We start from the raw sequence: 18,639 nt of genomic DNA on the forward strand, positions 1-18,639 counted from the left end.
CTCTTTTAGATATTGGCACATGGAAACCAAGAACTTTCATAACCTTCTGTGGTCTAGCAACATTCTTATACTAATTATCTCCATTGTCATAAGTATGTGAGTTCTTTTTAGTAAAACATTCTTAATACTGGTTTAACTCAGTTTTAGAAAGAAATTTTTGTGAGTTAATCTATGAAAATTTTCTAGTTGAACTTCTAGAACATGCATAGTCAACACCATAGAGCCACTGGAGATACTGGATTGGCAGTTACGGAGTCTTTCATCAGAAAAAAAAACCCTGCCTAGTCCTGCAATGGATGCTGTATAAGAGAAAGAGTTGTCACCTCTACTGGCTGACAGAGACAAGTGATGCAATTAGTAATTCATCAGCCTGCTTTTTTTCTGCAGTGTATTGGGTGTGGTTGGTTTTAGTTTTCTTTTCTTTTTTTTAGATCAGCATTAAGCTTCCTCCTTTATCCCCCCTATCCATGTCATATGATTCAGCAGTTGTGAGAGGTGGTTAACAGATTCTAATTTAGCTGCCCAAATATTGTGCCCTCACTCAGGAAGTAACTTGATGGCTCTTTATAGAGGCTATAGAATGGAAATTCAGAAGAGAGATTTAAAGGGGGGGGGGAGAGGAAAGATAGGTAAGCATTTATGAAAATACTTCACAGTGTAGAAAAATACACATAAGTTCATCACCTAGATAAATTGGTAATACTAGGAAAACTGCTGCATGTTGCAGAAATATTTAAATATTTTCTTTATCCATTTCTGTTTAACTTTTATATCGGTGATCTGGAAGAAAATGTTAAATCGCAGCTGTTAAGTTTGCTGGCAACACAGAAATTGGAATGGTAAAGTGGGGGCTAAGAGTATATAGTAACCAGGGTTCATTTAGAATAATTGCTTTGTCTCTCCTCAGTATGCATTTTGTATCTTTGTGATCATTAGTTCAGATTCTATGTATGTTCAGGATTAATATGTAGGAAAGTAAGCGATGAGAAATGTAGGATAACTGACTTAACAGGAGCCCATGTGGTTCTCTTGGCTACTATACCAGGAGATTTGAGTTTTGAAAAAGAGGACTAAAATGCCATTAATGCAATATATGCCAGTTATTAGACTATTTCTGAAATATTTTGGCCACTTTTGTTATCTTGTATAGGAATATATGTCAAATTGGAAAAGGTTGATGGTGAAGCTGCAAGATGAAATGATATGCAGTCGGGCAGATCTGCCTTCCTGTGAGACTAAAGAAAACTCCCTATTCTATTGAAGGGATTTTAGTGATGCAAATTCCAGTCTGATGGTATCTATGCAAGAAGATTTTCTGCCTGTGGAGGGTTCTTTACATTGCAGATACAAAGGTATGACACGATGCAGTGAACAGAAGCTGAAGCTAGATAGGGAAAGGGAAATAAATTGCCTTTTTTTTTTTATTTTCCCTCAATACAAATCATTAAAAATGTGTAGTGAATTTTGCTGCTTAAGATCTTTAAAAGAAGATAGATTTTACAGTTGCTCTTAACTGAGTTGATATAAAATGTTTATACTTTCAGTTATTTACAAAGTGAACTAATTTTTCCAAAGTAAACTATTACCTTCAACTTTCACTGACATTCAGATAAAGAATAATTGATTATTGGTTTATGACAATTGTTTTAGTATTTTTAGGTTTAATAATGGATAAATACAATAATTTGTGTAATCTGCTTACAGAAACACACCATTAAAGAAAAAAAAAAACAAGAAAATTTCTGAACAAGTATAGATGCTTCCAAGAAGTAAAACATTTTCTATGTAAAGTCTATAAATAACCAAGTTTCTTTCAGTTCTTCAGACTTTTGATCAAGAAAATATGGATTGTGATTCACTTAGGGAGGCCCACAGGGGGTTCAGCTTGCAACATGGAGCTGTTGATGAAAGATGTTGTCATACAGACTACAATAATGCAATCCTGTGGTTAAAAGAGAAAGTCTTGGCTAATAGACCTGCAGATAATTAAGAGGGACATAAGGCATCTAGTGGACGTTCTAGTAACTATAGTCTTGATATTTTGAAAGAAACATTACATTTAAAGAAGCAGTTTGCTATACAGAGGAATCTTTTAGCATTGGACTTTATACTAAAACAGCTTTGTTAAGGATTATAAAATGTAAACGTCATCTGTTTTAGTGCATCATGCACCTAATTTAGTTGCTAGTCCTTTGTAATATTAATTACAGTTAGAAATATTGTTGTCTTGAATGGAAATGGTGATAGCTTTGGCATGCTTTCCTGGTACTTGTTCACTTTTTGTTTGTTTGGGGATTTTTTTTAGCCAGGGGATTTTCATCAAAAAAATCACTTAGATTACTTAGGCTGCTGCTGCTGTGAACAGCTTGCTATAGTTACTAGTATTCGATTAAAGCATCTTGTTTCTTCTTGTAACTTGAACTGAAATTATAATTTCAGTATAATTCTTGGAATTCCCTGTTGGGATCAAAGCAGCACCTTCTAGGTTTTCGTAGTTTTCATATGATGCACGAACATCTACTTCCGTACCAGGTTAAATATGTAGTCTGAAGAGGAAAGGCATATTTTCTAATTATCAAGTGAAAGTCCAGAGTAGATGATGAATATCTGTAAAAAACAAAGATGCCCATGTGCAGTAGAAAACTTGGTAGTGCTTTATGTGCCCAGGCTGTATGCATACTTGGATACAGGGATCTACATAGGTAGGAACTGAGTTGAAATACATCTTAAAATTATGTCAAATTTAATGACTGCAGGTTGTTACAGTTTTAAAGTGTGCTCCAGATGAAGATGCATACTGTTTTAAGTGCAACTCCAGTTTAGAGACAGAAAAAGCACATTTAATCACAAGTGAAATGTTTAAGGTTCTGCTATGCAAGTTTGCGAAGCAATATTACAGTTACAATGATGTGAAAGTCAGTTTCTGCCTGTATTTTTAAACCAGTACCATTTTACATGTCTTGCATTCCATGTATGTTCTGACCAAAGCTCTGTAATGACTTCACAAACACCAGTTCTTAGTCATGGGATTGGTAATCTGATGATGAATCCATCATACAACATAATTTAACTATTATTTTGTTTTTCATGGTGCAGAGAATTTGCTTCAGTAAGTTTAAAACTTTTTTTTTTTATTTGCTATTACTAGTGAGAGGGTTTTTACTCAGCAGATTAGAAACTTTTCTTTTCAGTGAAGACACTGCTATTCATGTCATTAGTAGTCTTTTCTGGGTATTTGCCAAAATGCCAACATGAAAAAGGAGGTGGGGAAAATAGAGGAGAACTGTTTAGGGAAAAAAAGTTAGCATAAGAGTAAAGCTTTAATTCTTTTAAACACCACTGTAACTTTAATATGATCAGATTTTTAAAAACTTTGAGCATTTAAATTCAAAACTTATGTTGAATAACTTAAATCTGAGCTCAGCTTTATAACATGAAAAAGTTTGTCCCAAGTTTGAACAAAGATCTATGTAGATTTTCTTAGGGCTGATATGGGTGCTTCAGGAATACTAGAAAGTCATGCAAATAAGCAGTTATAGTTGGCAACACTTGGTGATTTGTTCTCAGCTCCTTCTGGGTCACACCACTTGAGCTTTATCAGAGAAGAAAACTTAAAATTTCCCTTATCAACTAAAAGAATAAACTTTATTGTTTACCCAGGTAAATCCTACTTTAAAAATGTGAGAGGATGACTAATTCCAAACATAGATATTTCTAAAGAGAAACTTCTCAGTCCTAGAAAGTTTCTCATGTGGTTTTACTGTAGCTGTATGTACAAAAGGACTGTAGGGCTAGAATACAGAGGTTTTATTCCCAGCTCTTAGACTGGCTTACCCCAGGTGGTGCTAGACAAACTGATAGAGATACAAGTGGATTGTAGTTGCCATCAGCAGTAGCTTGTACCTGCTTGTATTCTGTCCTTACCTCCTTTAACTGGGAGTTATTGCCCCTCATTAACACCTGCTGTGCATATAAATCTTTTATTTCACCACCCTCCAACTTAGCTGTATGGGTTTTGTGGGTTGTTCTTTTTCAGGAGCATGGAGAAGGGTTTAACTGAAAAAAAAAATAAAGAAAAAAAAAATAAAGAAAAAAAATCCAGCCTTGTAAACTTGAAGATTGTTAATTGCTCTTTGCTTTACAAGATCAGTAGTGTCCAGTGACGCCCTTGCTCACCTCTTACTGTTTGCAGTTAAATTGTGGTTCTGCTACTGTCCTGCTTTCTAAGGGCTTATGTAGTCAAGTGACGTACATAAAGTGCTTTCCAGTCTTCTCAAGAAGGCCAGGGAAGTGAAAGGTGAAGTTAATGGTAATAGTTATTTTTCATAAAAAGGAAAGAAATATTTTCTAATACTTGGCTTTTTGTAACCAAGCTAGCAAAGAGACAATGAAAATGTATTTCCAGTGGGGTGAGATTATCTGTAGAAAATCACTGGTTTCAAGTCCAGTACCTTAAATACCTAAATAAAAGCTGCTTATCCAAATTATTTTCTTACCTATGACTCTTGAGACTTTTGTTATTGTTTGCTTATAGCACACTAACTTTATATCATATTTTTGGAAGACATTCAACAAGCAGTATAGTGTTTTAATGTTCTATTAGTGACTGTTAGCAGAGAGCAATTAAGATGTCTCCTGAAATGAGAGAAATGACTTACAAGCGTCTTGCATCTTTCAGTAACAAGCCCTGTATTTTAAACAAGCTCAGACTTCCTTTCAGTTTGTTGCTCTGCTGGCTAAGACATGTCTTTCAGATAACTGCATCAGCTGACACATAGAAGAATGTATTGTGGCCTAGAAGAACTATGCAACTTGTCAGTTTATGTATATACACACAAAAACTGAGTGAGCACTAATTCTTTCACTCCCAAGTTTTTTATCCTAGTTTGAATTTATCATGGCTGGGAGTATTTTAGCAAAGTCCTTAATTACTCAGTTATTATATATATAATAAGTAACTTTTCCTAAATCCTTAATTCTGTTTTGCTGTTCCAATAGTCCAGGCAGTACATGAACTCAGTACTGAGTCTGGTGCAGTGTGCAGTGAAATTTAGTAAACGTCCTATCCTATCTTTATTGACAGCATCAACAAAGAGAGCATTGTGGATGTAGAAGGCGTTGTGAGGAAAGCACATCAGAAAATTGGAGGTTGTACTCAGCAAGATGTTGAGCTTCACGTTCAAAAGGTAAATTTGAGCAAGTGGGGCACTGGTTGATTGTTTGAGAAATCATCTGTCTAGGTTGTCAATCTGCAGCCCCATACCAGAGAAACAAAACTGCTTAAAACTACAAATTCAAGTGTATCGTACATAAACAGGAAACATTTCTGGGTTTAAGACATTTGACTTTTAGAATTTTCTATTTTTATCTGCCATTTGAATTACAGTACAAAGTAAAATAAAGTATCTCACTGGAACAATTGGGCTAAGAATGCTTGTAATTCTGGATTTTTATTCATAACTGCAGCAGATCCTGTAAAAAAATGTCTGATTCTTTTTAAGTGCAAGTCAGAAGTTTCTTCTTTATCACAAAGTTTCAATCTTCCCCTTAGTACAATCGAATGGAATACCTATCTCAGCAAAAGTAGAGCACTGGCTGAACAGTATGGAAGCTCTTGAAATCTGAAATTCCTGTAGCTTGTGTTGTAGGGCTGGAGGAAGTGCAACTTTATAATTTGTTTAAATAGAAAGCATATTTAAACGTTTATGTAATATCCTTTCCTTCTGAAGGTTTTCAGCCAAACTGTATGCCTTCAACACAGCTGAAACAGTCACCTTAAGAGTTGAGTACAATGGCTATTATAGCAGTAAGGTAAATTTTAGGTAACAGTGTTGGGGAAAATCTGCAGATTTTGAAGAAACATGTTTTAATATATGTGCAGATTATCATATACTTGATTTCTCTGAAAGAATAGCAAATTTACTGCACTGTGACCACACTGTAAGGCAAGGTGGTTTTCATTCTCTGATTGTATTTTAGGTATCTCATGAACTTTCAGTATGAAATGGCTCTTTCAGATATTTTTTAGATGGTCTTGCTGTGATCGGAACCTGAAACTCTGTGAGATCTAATAGTTTCAGACCTGGCATTCATGCCAATAGGCTTGTCCCTCAGCGTGTACTTGCTCAACTCAGTGCTTCCCAGAAGAAAAAAAAATAATCTTTCAACAGGAAAACACCTAAACACTTCCAGTATTGTCATGAGAATGCACCCATGTATTTCAAGTATTTGAATAAAATCACTGTGTTACAGTTAACAGCCTATGCAAACACTGTTTCAAGTCTGTGCCAGAAATATTCTTCTGGAAATCACACCTCCTTTTGAGCTGATTCTTATGCTATTTCTGTTCCTGTCTCAATTTCAGATCTATGTGATCAGTTTAGCTGAACCCCGACTGCCCTTACAGCTGGATGATGCTGTTCGGCCAGAAGTTGAAGGAGAGGAGGTGAAACTTTGTATCCTCAGATACTTTTGTTGTCTTTGTAATTAAAAAGCATCATAAAATCCAGGCAACTTCCTTAATGCAGGGATTTGGGGGTTTTGTAAGGCTTGCATTTTAATTCCTTTTTGTTACTCAGAACTGGGTTAGAAATCTCCATAGCCTTGTTACCTGCTGAACTGCAGAAGGTCAAAACCAGAGAGTTTGTCGTCTTCTGTGTGTGTCTTCTAGACTGACACCCCCCACCCCCTCCGAACTCATAGCTGGGTTCTGCCTGTGACCTCTGGGAGAAGTTAGACCTTAAGGTTTGCTGCCAGTTTCTAGAATGATCTAGAAATTCTGCAGAACATAGAAGTAGCCCTTGTTTTTTAGCCAGAGGATGTTTTTCTATGTATTTTGTTTTGTTGTTCTTGATTTTGCTTTTGGGCTTGGGATTTTGATTTGGGTGGGTTGTTTGGGTTTGTTTTGTTTTTTGGTTGGTTGGTGTTTTTTAAGATGTGTGTATTCATTATGTATTTTTGCACAACTGTTCAGGATGGAAGAGCTACTGTAAACCAAGATACAAGACTGGACAACAGAGTCATTGATCTGAGGGTAAGAAACGTGCTGTGTTGCATGCTTGCCTGCAAGTGTTTATTCTTCATATTTCTAATCTGTAAAGCAGTGAAAGTCAAGGATTTGATGGAAGTGTATTGTTGGCCAGAGGAAAAATAGACAACATATTTTTTATTTGTTAGTGACATTGTGAAAACACAGGGGTTTTTAATCCTAAATGTTCACCTTTTGTGACATTAATCAAAGAACACATATTAGTAGTTTAAAGGTGAACATTCAGGATTTGGCATGTGACCATGTACATCTGGGCTTTTATATTTACAAAAGTTAAGGGTGATTGAATAAGGACAATTTAGAAATATTTCTTCTCAGATATACCTAAAATCTGTAGTAAGAGCTCAGTTTTGAAGTATAAGATGTAAGTTTTTAATTCAGTGTTTAACAGAGGTGCTGTAACACATGTCTCACAAGTGAAATTGTACCGGGCCGTGATACCAATCTCATTCTCCTTGTTTCTTCCTTATGTTTTGCTTTTTTCTTTTCTGAAACACCTTTCTTCATTCCGGTCATAGAGACACAGCGTTCTGTGAATTCATACACCTCCCAGATATTTACTCTTTCAGATCAGCAGCAAAAAAATATCTACTAAATCATAGAATCATAGAATCGTTAGGGTTGGAAAGAACCTTAAGATCATCTAGTTCCAACCCCCCTGCCGTGGGCAGGGACACCTTACGCTAAATCATATCACCGAAGGCCTCGTCCGACCTGGCCTTTAACACTGCCAGGGGTGGAGCATTCACAACCTGCCTGGGCAACCTATTCCAGTGCCTCACCACCCTAACAGGAAAGAATTTCCTTCTTATATCCAACCTAAACTTCCCCTGTTTAAGTTTTAACCCGTTACACCTTGTCCTGTCACTACAGTCCCTAATGAAGAGTCCCTCTCCAGCATCCCTATAGGCCCCCTTCAGATACTGGAAGGCTGCTATGAAGTCTCCACGCAGCCTTCTCTTCTCCAGGCTGAACAGCCCCAACTTTCTCAGCCTGTCTTCATATGGGAGGTGCTCCAGTCCCCGATCATCCTCGTGGCCCTTCTCTGGACTTGTTCCAACAGTTCCATGTCCTTTTTCATGTTGAGGACACCAGAACTGCACACAATACAATCACTTACAGAACTTTTTTTCTTGTTTTGAAATAGCAGCTAACACTAAGCATGTAAGTAACAAGCCGTTCTTACTGACATGAGGCTTTCTGGTCTTTTCCCATATTTGGCTCTCCACAGTAAATTTTGTATTAACTTTTCATTGAATGAAGAACTTTGCTCATTTTCACGGTGTATCTAGTACTGCATTCAAAGTTCTGCTAATGAACTCAGTGTATCAGTAGTAGTTCTCGTTATTTCAGTCTATGAACCTGGGAAATAAAAGTCATTTATTTACTGGAAAATTTATTTATTTGGAAAAATTGACACTAAGACGCTTAAAGCATTTGAATATCTGATCTGCATACTTCAGCAACTAAAACTACATGTGCAAATTGTTTTACCCGGACCAAAGTTGATTGCTTTTCACTAGACCTTATGTATAATATTGAGCAACTTCAATTTGTGATAACTTTGCAGGATACTCAGTATCTCATCATACTGGTCTCTTCATCTGTGTCTTAAATCAAGCCTTTGATGAAAAGAATTCTATATTAATGGTTGAAAGTGAAAATCATTTAAAGGATCAGCAGCTTATGGTAGTGGTAAGGCAGGATACTAAATTGAAGGGAGAACTCCATGATGCTTGGAAGTGAAAGTTTTAGTTGAACTTCTGGTGATAAAAATACTCAACAGCACTCCAGAGAAACTTAAGAAAATCCATTAAATTAATGACATACCTATATAATAAACTGTAAAGAGCCATGAACCCCAAAGAGAACAGAGAAATACTACAAAGGGAATGAGAGTTAAAAATACTAGCTGAAAATAATGGCATGAAAGTATCCTTGGCTGTAGTTAAGATGAGGGCATCTGCAGAGTAAAACCTAAGAAGGCATATAGTAATGGAAAAAGAAGTAAGACTGTAATGCCATAAGATGGAGCAAAAGGTGTGGGCTAAAATTCTGTCCCTGTACACAGTCAGTAGTCCAGCATGACTCTCCCAGTACTTCTTACAAATCTCTGCTGGTACAGTAATAGAAGATTAGTTAATCAGTATTCTGCCTGGAGGGTACAGCTGGTGAGCTAAGTGGATGCTGCTGTGGCCTTTTATAACTTGTATGTCCCAACCAGTGTCAGTACACTATCTATTCAGCAGTATTTGGCACCTTGTTTTGAGGTCTGAACCTTAACTCTGCCTTCTGCAGAGGCTGTTTTTCTCATTAGCTCCAACAATTGCCGCAGTGTGGTGTGAAACAGCTACTTCATGCTGAACAGGAATTCACGATAACTTTTTATGAAATTGAATGAAGGATGAAATGTCAAATCTCAGTACTTCAGTGCTTTATGTCTCATCCTCTGCATGCACCTGTGGCTGGGTGTAATCTGGCCACAGCTTTCCCTAAATTAGGTGAGGTATCTATCTTAACTTCCTCCTATGTACAGGAAAAGTTTCTGTCTCTGACTGAGGAACATTTCTGCATGTTTGTTTCACATTTCATTATTTGTTTCAGAACAAAAGCAGATTATTTTGGAACAGTAGGCTCATGCGTATTCATGCTTGCTTTGTTTTTTTTCTGCAGAAGGTTTGCTTATGCAAAAGAAGATTCTAAATAGTAATGTGTTACTTTGACCTGTGTTTTTAAAAGGGAGACCTGAATTAGTAGACAAAGTATTTAATGGAGAAAGGGGAAATTCCAGTGAGAACGTATGCTTATACTATTACCGTTTCAAGTGCACTGCATAAGTAGGCATGATCTAAGGAGAATTAGAAGACACAATATTTCAAAAGCTCAGAGATATCTGAAACCATTGGTAGCCACTGCTGTCCCATACTTCTTCCTTCTAGGAAAGCCAAATCATGGGTAGGAGGGAAGAAATGTTAACAGAGTGGTTCTGACATAGATACTGAAATGATCTGTTCCTACAAGTGCGGGAGGAAGTCCAGCCACAGGTACATGTACCATCTAGTTCTGATTTCCTCAGTGCCCCAGTTTCTTAAGGAAGAAGGAGGTAATCGAACATCAAAAATAGAGATACTTTTTTTGCTTGTTTTTTTAGAAAAATTTAGCAAAATAAATGCATAGATCTTGGCAAGACTTAGACTAAAGAAAGTCCTTAAAGAGAACTAAAATTATTGTCCATTTAAATACAGTATTTAAAGTAGTTAAGTAGTTTATAAAGAGTTCATTAGATAGGGCTAAATCGTGATAAAGTGGAGCTGTGACACTCATTGCATCAATGAAAGGGACTGGATTTCAGAAAACAGCATTACTCTATCCAGCTATGTTGTATAAAAAGGAGAGTGTGATTATGATGCAAAAGGAGTGCAATTAATAATAAGGAGATTGCATTAATGGAGATTTAATACGCAGAGTATTCTACAAAGATTGCAAGACTTTCATGCTTGTGTACATGTGAAAATAGACCAAGCTGTGCCCTGTATTTTAACAGTCTTGCATTTTGTTGCTGACAAAGGTCTCCCAGAGGTACCTGATAGTTTTCTTTGAGGTTAAGGATGGGAAGTACTTAAATGCCAAGATCCCAAGCTATTGCTGTAGTTGTTATTCTGATGGTGAGGTAAAACAGTGATTATTTAAGGTGGAGGGGCTTAAAAATCCTTTCCAAAGAATGATGACTGAGAAGGAATGAATTTGTTCCTGGTGGGGTAACTCATAAAATACGGATCACAAACTTGTGGAGTAGAAAAATCAGGGGTGTAGAGATAGGAGAGCTGGTAAGAAGAAAGAGTCCTTGTATAGACCAGATTTTCTTTCAAATAACCACAAGTGACCAACGAGGAAGCCACGACCTACGTATCTGTTTTTCATGATAGCTTAATAAAAGTCAAACCGGTTGATTCTAGAGCTGTTTGATTTACCATTCCTTTATTGAAACAATTAAAAAAGGCAAATTGGAACACTGGTTGTGTTTTTAGATCTTTCCTTCTATGATTCTGATGTTCTTAAGTATTCATTTCATGAAGATCTGTGGTAAGTGAAAAACAAGAAAAGATGAAAAGTGAAACACTGATTTTTGGGCTTAGCTTCTTAGTTTGTCTTCATCTGAAATAAAAATCAATTTGGGTTCATCCAGTTTTAACAATGGACCTGACTGATTTCCTTATTCTGTCTTATTTTTTATGTCCAGTAGGGTTTTTATCTTAACAGTATCAGTCCAGATTTGATTTGAATTATGCACGTTATGCAGTCCTGATTCTATAATTGTGTCTGCTAATGCACAGCTCATTGAGACCAAAGCATGGTCTTTATAGGGTCAACATTATCCTATTTAAACTGCTCAGGGCAAAGCATAAACATTAAACTCTATCTCTAGTTGTTATATGATAATCCAGCTGTACACTGATCTTAATGCAATTTTGCTTTCTTTTTTTTTTTTTTTTTTTTTCCAAAATACTTGATTACTTAAAGCTTGATTTCATTGTGTTGAATTCAGTTTACTAATTGCAAAAGCTGTGTTTTTCCTGACTGAATTCAAGCTGTAATGAACAAGCAGATGTACAGTTTATTTTATTGTGGGTAGTGATTTGGTACTGAAGACATAACACAGTCCCAGTCATTTAGACAACAGACTTCATGCTCATATCTTCTTCTTGTACTATAAGTAATATTGAAATTTGAATAAAGGTTTACGTCAGTCACTTTGGGGTTAAAAAAAAATGTTACTTAACAGAAATCCTATTTCCTAGCAAAACCTTCTTTTCTCATATATAGTAGAACTGCAAAAATATTTACATTATTTAAAACAATGTGTATTACTTAAAAGAATATAGCTTATATTATTTTTATTTAGCCTACTTAATGTATTTAGTAATTATTCAATGCAGAAGATAGCTAGCTAACAGCAGGCATGCACAAAAGCAAAACTGAGGTGAGAGTAGCTGACAGCTGACAGGAAAGTAAAAAGAAAAGTTCACAACTTTGCACGTATGTGCCTCAGTCACACCTCTTTGAGATAGGATCACGTAAGGTGTTAACTGTCCTCAATTCTGTTGAGCACATTTGTTGGTCTCTGGCAGCTTACATGGCAATTATTCTAACACTGCAGCTTGTGCCAAATGAAATGAGATAATTGTTTTCGTAATCTTGCTTTTAGTGTTAAAATACACTCTGTTCTATTATTATCAATATTTTCCTTTGTGATACTTAAATAACAAACACTGGTGAAATTGGAGTGAGATTATAACCAAAACTCCTATTTCAGGTTTGTTAATTACACTTTTTTTTTTCTGTCTGCAACAAAGGCGATTATTAGAAATAGTGAGTTTTCCTGTAAAATCATCTTCAGTTAAGTGACATAAGTTTATTTCTGTTTCTGCTTAAGTCTTGAAGGAATATTTACTGTATTTGACATAGTCTTAGATGAGATGGTTTGTCAATACGTATGTGAAAGAGTTCATTAGAGTAAACACTACAGGAAAAGAATAAACACTACAGGAAAAGAATGTCAAGGCAAAATCTTTTTAAGGCAAAGGTAAAAATGGATTCATTTTGACAGCTGTTTCTGTCTTACAACACAGTTTGCTGTGTTGTACCCAAGTGTGGTAGCTCACATGGTAACAGTGTTACTTACCATGGTACAAAACTTTGTAATACACATACCAGCATCTCATTTAAAGAGATCATTTAAAGAGATGCCGGATAGACGAGATAAAAGCTTGAATTATTTTCTTCGGATAAATTCACTCTCTTTTTGTCCTAAACATTACACCAGCGCAAAGGATTAAGTCTGAAAAATTTTGCTTCATGTGTAGATACAGAGCCATCTTTGGCAAGCTGTAGTGGCACATAAAACTTCTGAGGTCATGCATTTGGCTCCACTGCACACTGTGCAGTGCTTGTCTCACTTAGGAGCTTGTCTCAGACGTCTTATTGATGTGTTTCTTATCAGGAGACTGCAGTAGAATCATAGAATCAACTAGGTTGGAAAAGACCTTTAAGATAATCAAGTCCAACCATTACTGCCAAGCCCACCACTAAACTGTATGACTTAGGGCCTCGTCTACACATTTTTTGAATACTTCCAGGAATGGTGATTCCACTACTTCCCTGGGCAGCCTGTTCCAATATGTGGTCACCTTCTCTGTGAATAAATTCTTCCTAATATCCAATCTAAAAAATCCCCTAGTGCAGCTTGAGGCCATTACCTCTTGTCCTATCACTTGTTATGTGGGAGAAGAGATTGACACCCACCTCACTACAACTTCCTTTCTGTAGTTGTAGAGTGTGATAAGGTCCCCCCTGCGTCTTCTTTTTCTCCAGACTGAACAATTCTCTTAGCCATTCCTCGTAAGACTTGTTCTCCAGGCCCTTCACCAGCATCACAAATTCTCAAGTTGCCCTTGTTAGTCTTTGAATGAACAGACGCTGAAACTTAGCTACCTTGGGTAGAAAGCAGAGTCTAGACTTGTCAGGTCTAGTTTAAGGTATGGAGAATTGCTGCTTGTTCTTAGTCTATAGTTAGATGAAAGCTTCAGTGTCCAGATCTGTGAATTTGTCTGCCTTCATAAATCCTATTTTTTAAGCGTAATATATCATTATAGATGGGATTAGGAAGACAGAGTCTTTGCTCTGCATTCTCACTAAGCCAGGAGGAATTAACTACTGTTAGTAGGGAACTGTGTTCGTTATTGACTGGCTGTGCGCAGTTGTAGGTCAGACCAAGTAATTGCATTTAGATTGGGTATAGCAACCAGTTTTCTTTTTCCTAGGACTGTATGATTTAGGACTGCATTCTTACCTGCTCTGGCATAAAACTTGGTGTTGTTTTATCAGAAGGGGAGAGAAGAAAATATTACTATCCTACTTTAAATAAATGTGACACATTTTCTGAAATTCATCTAATTTATCAAAACCTGTATTGGTAAACCAAACAAGTTGTCATCTCTTGGAAAATGTCTTTCATCTTCTAAGTAGGAGATGGTTAAAAAAAGAATTAAAATAACCAAATAACCCTTTGAATCATTCCAGTGCTTCCATGTAGTACTAGCAAATTATGCTCAGAGCTCAGGCAAAGTCTTAGCATATGTTGGATTCTGGGAGAGCCATATAGAAAAGGTGAAAAAGTTTGAGGGTACTTTTGTAACTGCTGCTCAAAACCTCATTGCCTTCATTTTGAAAGTAGTGGGAGTAGTGGCTGTGGTTAATGCTATCAGACAGTGAGAGCTGCTAGCTGTTATTTACTAGTCTGAACCACTTATACTCCTGAGATATTTTATCAGTCAGCTAAAAGTGCAAATCCCTCCAAATTACTGCAGATCTGCAGCATTATTACAGTTTTCTCTTTTGGTTTTTCAGTGAAGCACTATCTTTATCTTGCAGAGACAACAGATGTAGCTTTATTTCAACATATCTGCTGACTGGCTGTCTAAATTTGGATGCTTATATAATTTGTTTTGGTTGGGGGTTTTTTGTTTTGTGGTTTTGTAGGAGTCATGTGAAAAAGCCCACAAGGCTCTTCTTACGCTAACTGAAAAGTCAGGTACCTTTCAGAAAGGAGAAGTAAACAGTGCTATGACGCAGATTGTCATGAAGAACTGCTCTTAGTTGTTTGCAAGAATTCGGTAGGTTTTATATACGCTCCTGGGTTGCTAACTGTCAGGTCTTAAATGCTGCAAGCACAAAATCAGATATGGGTTCAGTGTTGACATATTGCAGTGTTTTCAGCATTCATTAAGGGCTTTTTTTTTCTTCACGCTGAAGCCTAAGAACATTATAGGAACATTTAGTGTAGGCATTTATTAATGAGATTAAGTAGCTTAACTGTGTCATATACATAAACAAAAAGATGATGATCAATTCAGCTAAATCTACCTGTTTTTTTTCCCAGCTAAGTGTACTTTGGGAGTAAATTCTGAAAAGACAGAACTGCAGTTCACATGATCAGGTGTTTTGTGGACTGCTTTAGATGCTGAGAGTTTAGACCTTGGATTTGGGATGGTTTTGTGGAAGTGTTGTACATGGTTAACATGTGGCTGTTTTTTTACATGCAAAACGTTGTATTTGATAGCCTTTAATAGACACAAATGTTTCTACCTCATGTAAGTTACTGATGGCTTTGCCTTTATCGGATGCTGTATATTACTGCAGCTGCTCTAGTTCAGTGTGCTGAAAGCTTTTTAATAGGTTTAGTGGTTTTGTTCAATTTCTCACTATAAAACCTTTATTTGCAGAAGCACATAATAAGTGATTATATAAATGTAAAACTGTCCATAGTGTCTCCTTTATAACTGAATATGCCATAAATTGAAATGAGGGGTTTCTCTTGTTTCCTTTACTGTTTGTTTTTGTGTAACGAACAATTACCTGTTTGCACTTCTCTCTGTTTAGGCAAATATGTTAATCAAGTGTTCCTAAGACAAGAGATTCTTCCTCTTACTAGCTCTCCAGAAAAATTAACAGAGTCCAAAAAAACTAACTTAGGATTCATTATTTTATCTTCTTCTTATAGACCTCTACCAGTCAGGCAATCTTCTGCCTCCAGTCTGGAATTTGTCAGCTTTTCCGAGAAACTCTTATTCGCAAGGGATTTGTGGAAATTCAGACTCCCAAAATCATTTCAGGTAATGTATATGTGATCCAGAAGCTACAGGTCATCTTTTTTTAGAGTTGCTCAGCATACCTGTCAAAAATTTAGTAAGTTTTTATGTAAAGACCATAAAATTCTGTTTCTAATTTAGATGCAACATAGCAAACTTCTCCTAATAGGTATCAAAGTTGTTGTTTACTTTTCTGCTGACTTCAGATGTTAAAGGAATGACAAGACAAATATATATACCTGATTTATATACCTTGCAGTGCATTTAAAGTTTTAATTTGGTTAAATACAGATGTCTGATCATATGCATTGTTCTTCAAATCAGTGATCTCGATGTTGAATGCTGCCAGTTCCATACCCAGTATCAAAAAAAAAAAAACAACGCTCCACTCTAATTTAGATAAAAAGTAGCTTCCATCATAAAGAAGTTACAACAAACGTACCATGGTATAAAATACTTTACAATATGTCACTTCTTTAGCAATGAGCATATGGCTAAATAGAAGGTGGTAGATTATTTTTGTGAAAGTGTGGCATAACAGCTTCAGCCTGACCTAAAGTCTGGAAATGTAGATTCTGCTTTTAGTTCTAGTCCTAGAAATGTAGATTCTGCTTCTAGATGATCTGCTGTATTGTTTTAAAAAGTTAAATTACTTGATTTACTGATGCATTCTTTTTCCCATCTTACTGGTGTTCTTTGAGGTTTTGTTGATGTCGCTAAGACATGCATGGAAAACATAGGGGAGAATATTTGTATTTTTGTATGTGCATTCATTCTATGCATACGTTTTGCCTAATGAATTTTATACTGTATCTTTTTGAAGACATCTCTTGATTGAGGTAAAAAAAAAAGGCTTTTTAAAAAAACATAGGTAAGCAAGTATTCTTTCAATCTGGAAAGTATTGTTGAACTGTAAGATCAGATAACTTTTTTCCTGCAGACAGCTGAAACAGCATGAAATATTAAAGACTCCCAAGTAGTTTATTTACGTAGGATCTTTGAGGAAGTGTGCTATTCTCACTGTGCAGTGTACCATTGAAAGCAGGCAGGCAAGCATCCTATTGTTTGTATGAGGTCATGTTTTGTAAAAATAAGTTGGTGCAATCCTTACTAAACTTCCAATTTAAATATCATAGAAACATTTGTTCTAAGATTCAGTATTTTAAAAGTTACTTGTATTCAAATATAGCTGTAAATATTCACTGAAACCATTTCAATGGGAGTAGTGGTAATGACAGAAGCAGCATTAATCTCAATTGAATGGTACTTAGAGTTACCTTAACATTAGAACTTTCAAAGATATTGTTAGCAAGTTAGGCAACTATAACTCTTGTATCATGCACTGGGAAATGGAAACATAAAGTGACTCAGCTGATAGTTTGGGTAGGCAGTTTGCAGTAAGGGATTCAAATGTGTGTATTCTTGGTTCCTGTTCTCTAAAGGTAACCTTCTAGGAAAACTGCCTCATACTGAGAAAAAGCTTTATACCGTTGGCAGGTGTCCTCTGGTAAATCTAGTTCTGGGTCTGAGAGGTATTTATGCCTTCAGTTAGAGAGGATGATCCTGGCAAAACAGGATATGCGCTTTCATCTCGGCATCTGCAGCTAACCCCTGGAAGTCTACGTCACTGGTTTCCACAGAAATGTTGGGCTGCAAGTAGATGTGGTGATACAAGCATGCATTCTCTGCTGTTCTTACTCTAAGATGAAGGACAGCTGGGAATAGGTAACATTTTAAACTACATTTACCACATTTACATTTTACTACATTTTAATCTAAATTTGCAGTTTTGCAAGACAATGTGTGACAGTCCTGAGCTGCAAAACTTTCTTAGAACCAATGGATGCACTTATATCTTTTTCCTCTACTATGCTTTGGGGAAAATTCTCCTTTGATCTCTAAATGTAAGACCAGTAGTCAATCAGTCTATCTCAGATGCATTTTGTACATTTTTATTTTAATAATAACTGCAAGCATTTGCTTTTCAGCTGCCAGTGAAGGAGGAGCCAATGTGTTTACTGTATCGTACTTCAAAAGCAGTGCCTACCTGGCTCAGTCTCCACAGTTGTACAAGCAGATGTGTATATGTGCTGACTTTGAAAAGGTGTTTTGCGTTGGGCCAGGTAAGAAAAGCATTGATTTATCCAAAGCGTGAAGTGTGCAGTGATGGCTTTTAGCAGCTGGGGTACAAATAAGATAACACATGCTGAAAGCTTTGAATGGTTTCACTTAATACAGTTCACTTAAACATAAATTCAGCTGGGGCACCTAATAAGAGCAAAGTTGATAGAGAAGTTCCTGGAACAAAACTAAAATACTGGAGTAAATGTAGAGAACTCTTAACCAATGCCTGCTGTTCTGTGAGGATAAAGGCTATAGAGTTACATTGGAAATTGATAATATGATGAAATTAGTAAAACATGGAACAACACTGTGATCACTGAAGCCATAGTTTGCTATTAGTCATGCCCAGTAATAGCCTAGCTGGCTTTAGTTGCCCAGTAGTAAGCAGTTAAAACAAGCAAGCTAGGTTTTATGTGCTTTAGGTTGCATATTGACATATACTTATCCCTTGCTATTGTATATGTTCCAAACAGCTTTATTTAGAAGACATATTCTTTGTCTGGACTGTCAGTAAATAATAAAAAAATCAGTAATAGGTTCTCTCTTTCTGAAAAGCTGGTAGGACTTGGCCTTTTCAGGTGGTAATACAGCTTTTAAAATTATTTATTTATTTTTCCTAAGAATTCAAAGACCAGTTCAAAGATATGTAAGCAGGAAATGCTGGAAAACAAATCAATAATAACAGTTTATGCAATTTAGAAGAAAAAAAAAAAGGCAAGTAATTTGGATGATCTTAAATTTCTTGCTAATTGCTAACAAATGAGTCATGGTTTATAGGAAGACATGTTTATATTAGACTCGTACATCTGGGAAAACACA

The 18,639-nt window shown here is 36.2% G+C and overlaps 1 protein-coding gene across 1 annotated transcript in view; it reads left to right on the forward strand.

Moving 5' to 3' along the window:
- Positions 1-18,639, forward strand: part of DARS1 (aspartyl-tRNA synthetase 1) — a 40,720-nt gene that overhangs the window by 15,140 nt on the left and 6,941 nt on the right. The window contains exons 5-9 of the mRNA XM_062606157.1: positions 5,084-5,186; positions 6,365-6,445; positions 6,974-7,033; positions 15,609-15,720; positions 17,685-17,819. Coding sequence (XP_062462141.1) covers positions 5,084-5,186; positions 6,365-6,445; positions 6,974-7,033; positions 15,609-15,720; positions 17,685-17,819 — 491 coding nt within the window. The remainder of the gene's footprint in view (positions 1-5,083; positions 5,187-6,364; positions 6,446-6,973; positions 7,034-15,608; positions 15,721-17,684; positions 17,820-18,639) is intronic.

This window comes from Pezoporus occidentalis, unplaced genomic scaffold (assembly GCF_034315485.1).
Source record: "Pezoporus occidentalis ecotype Australia unplaced genomic scaffold, CSIRO_AGI_Poc_V1 ctg12, whole genome shotgun sequence".
NCBI classification, from domain to species: Eukaryota; Metazoa; Chordata; class Aves; order Psittaciformes; family Psittacidae; genus Pezoporus; species Pezoporus occidentalis.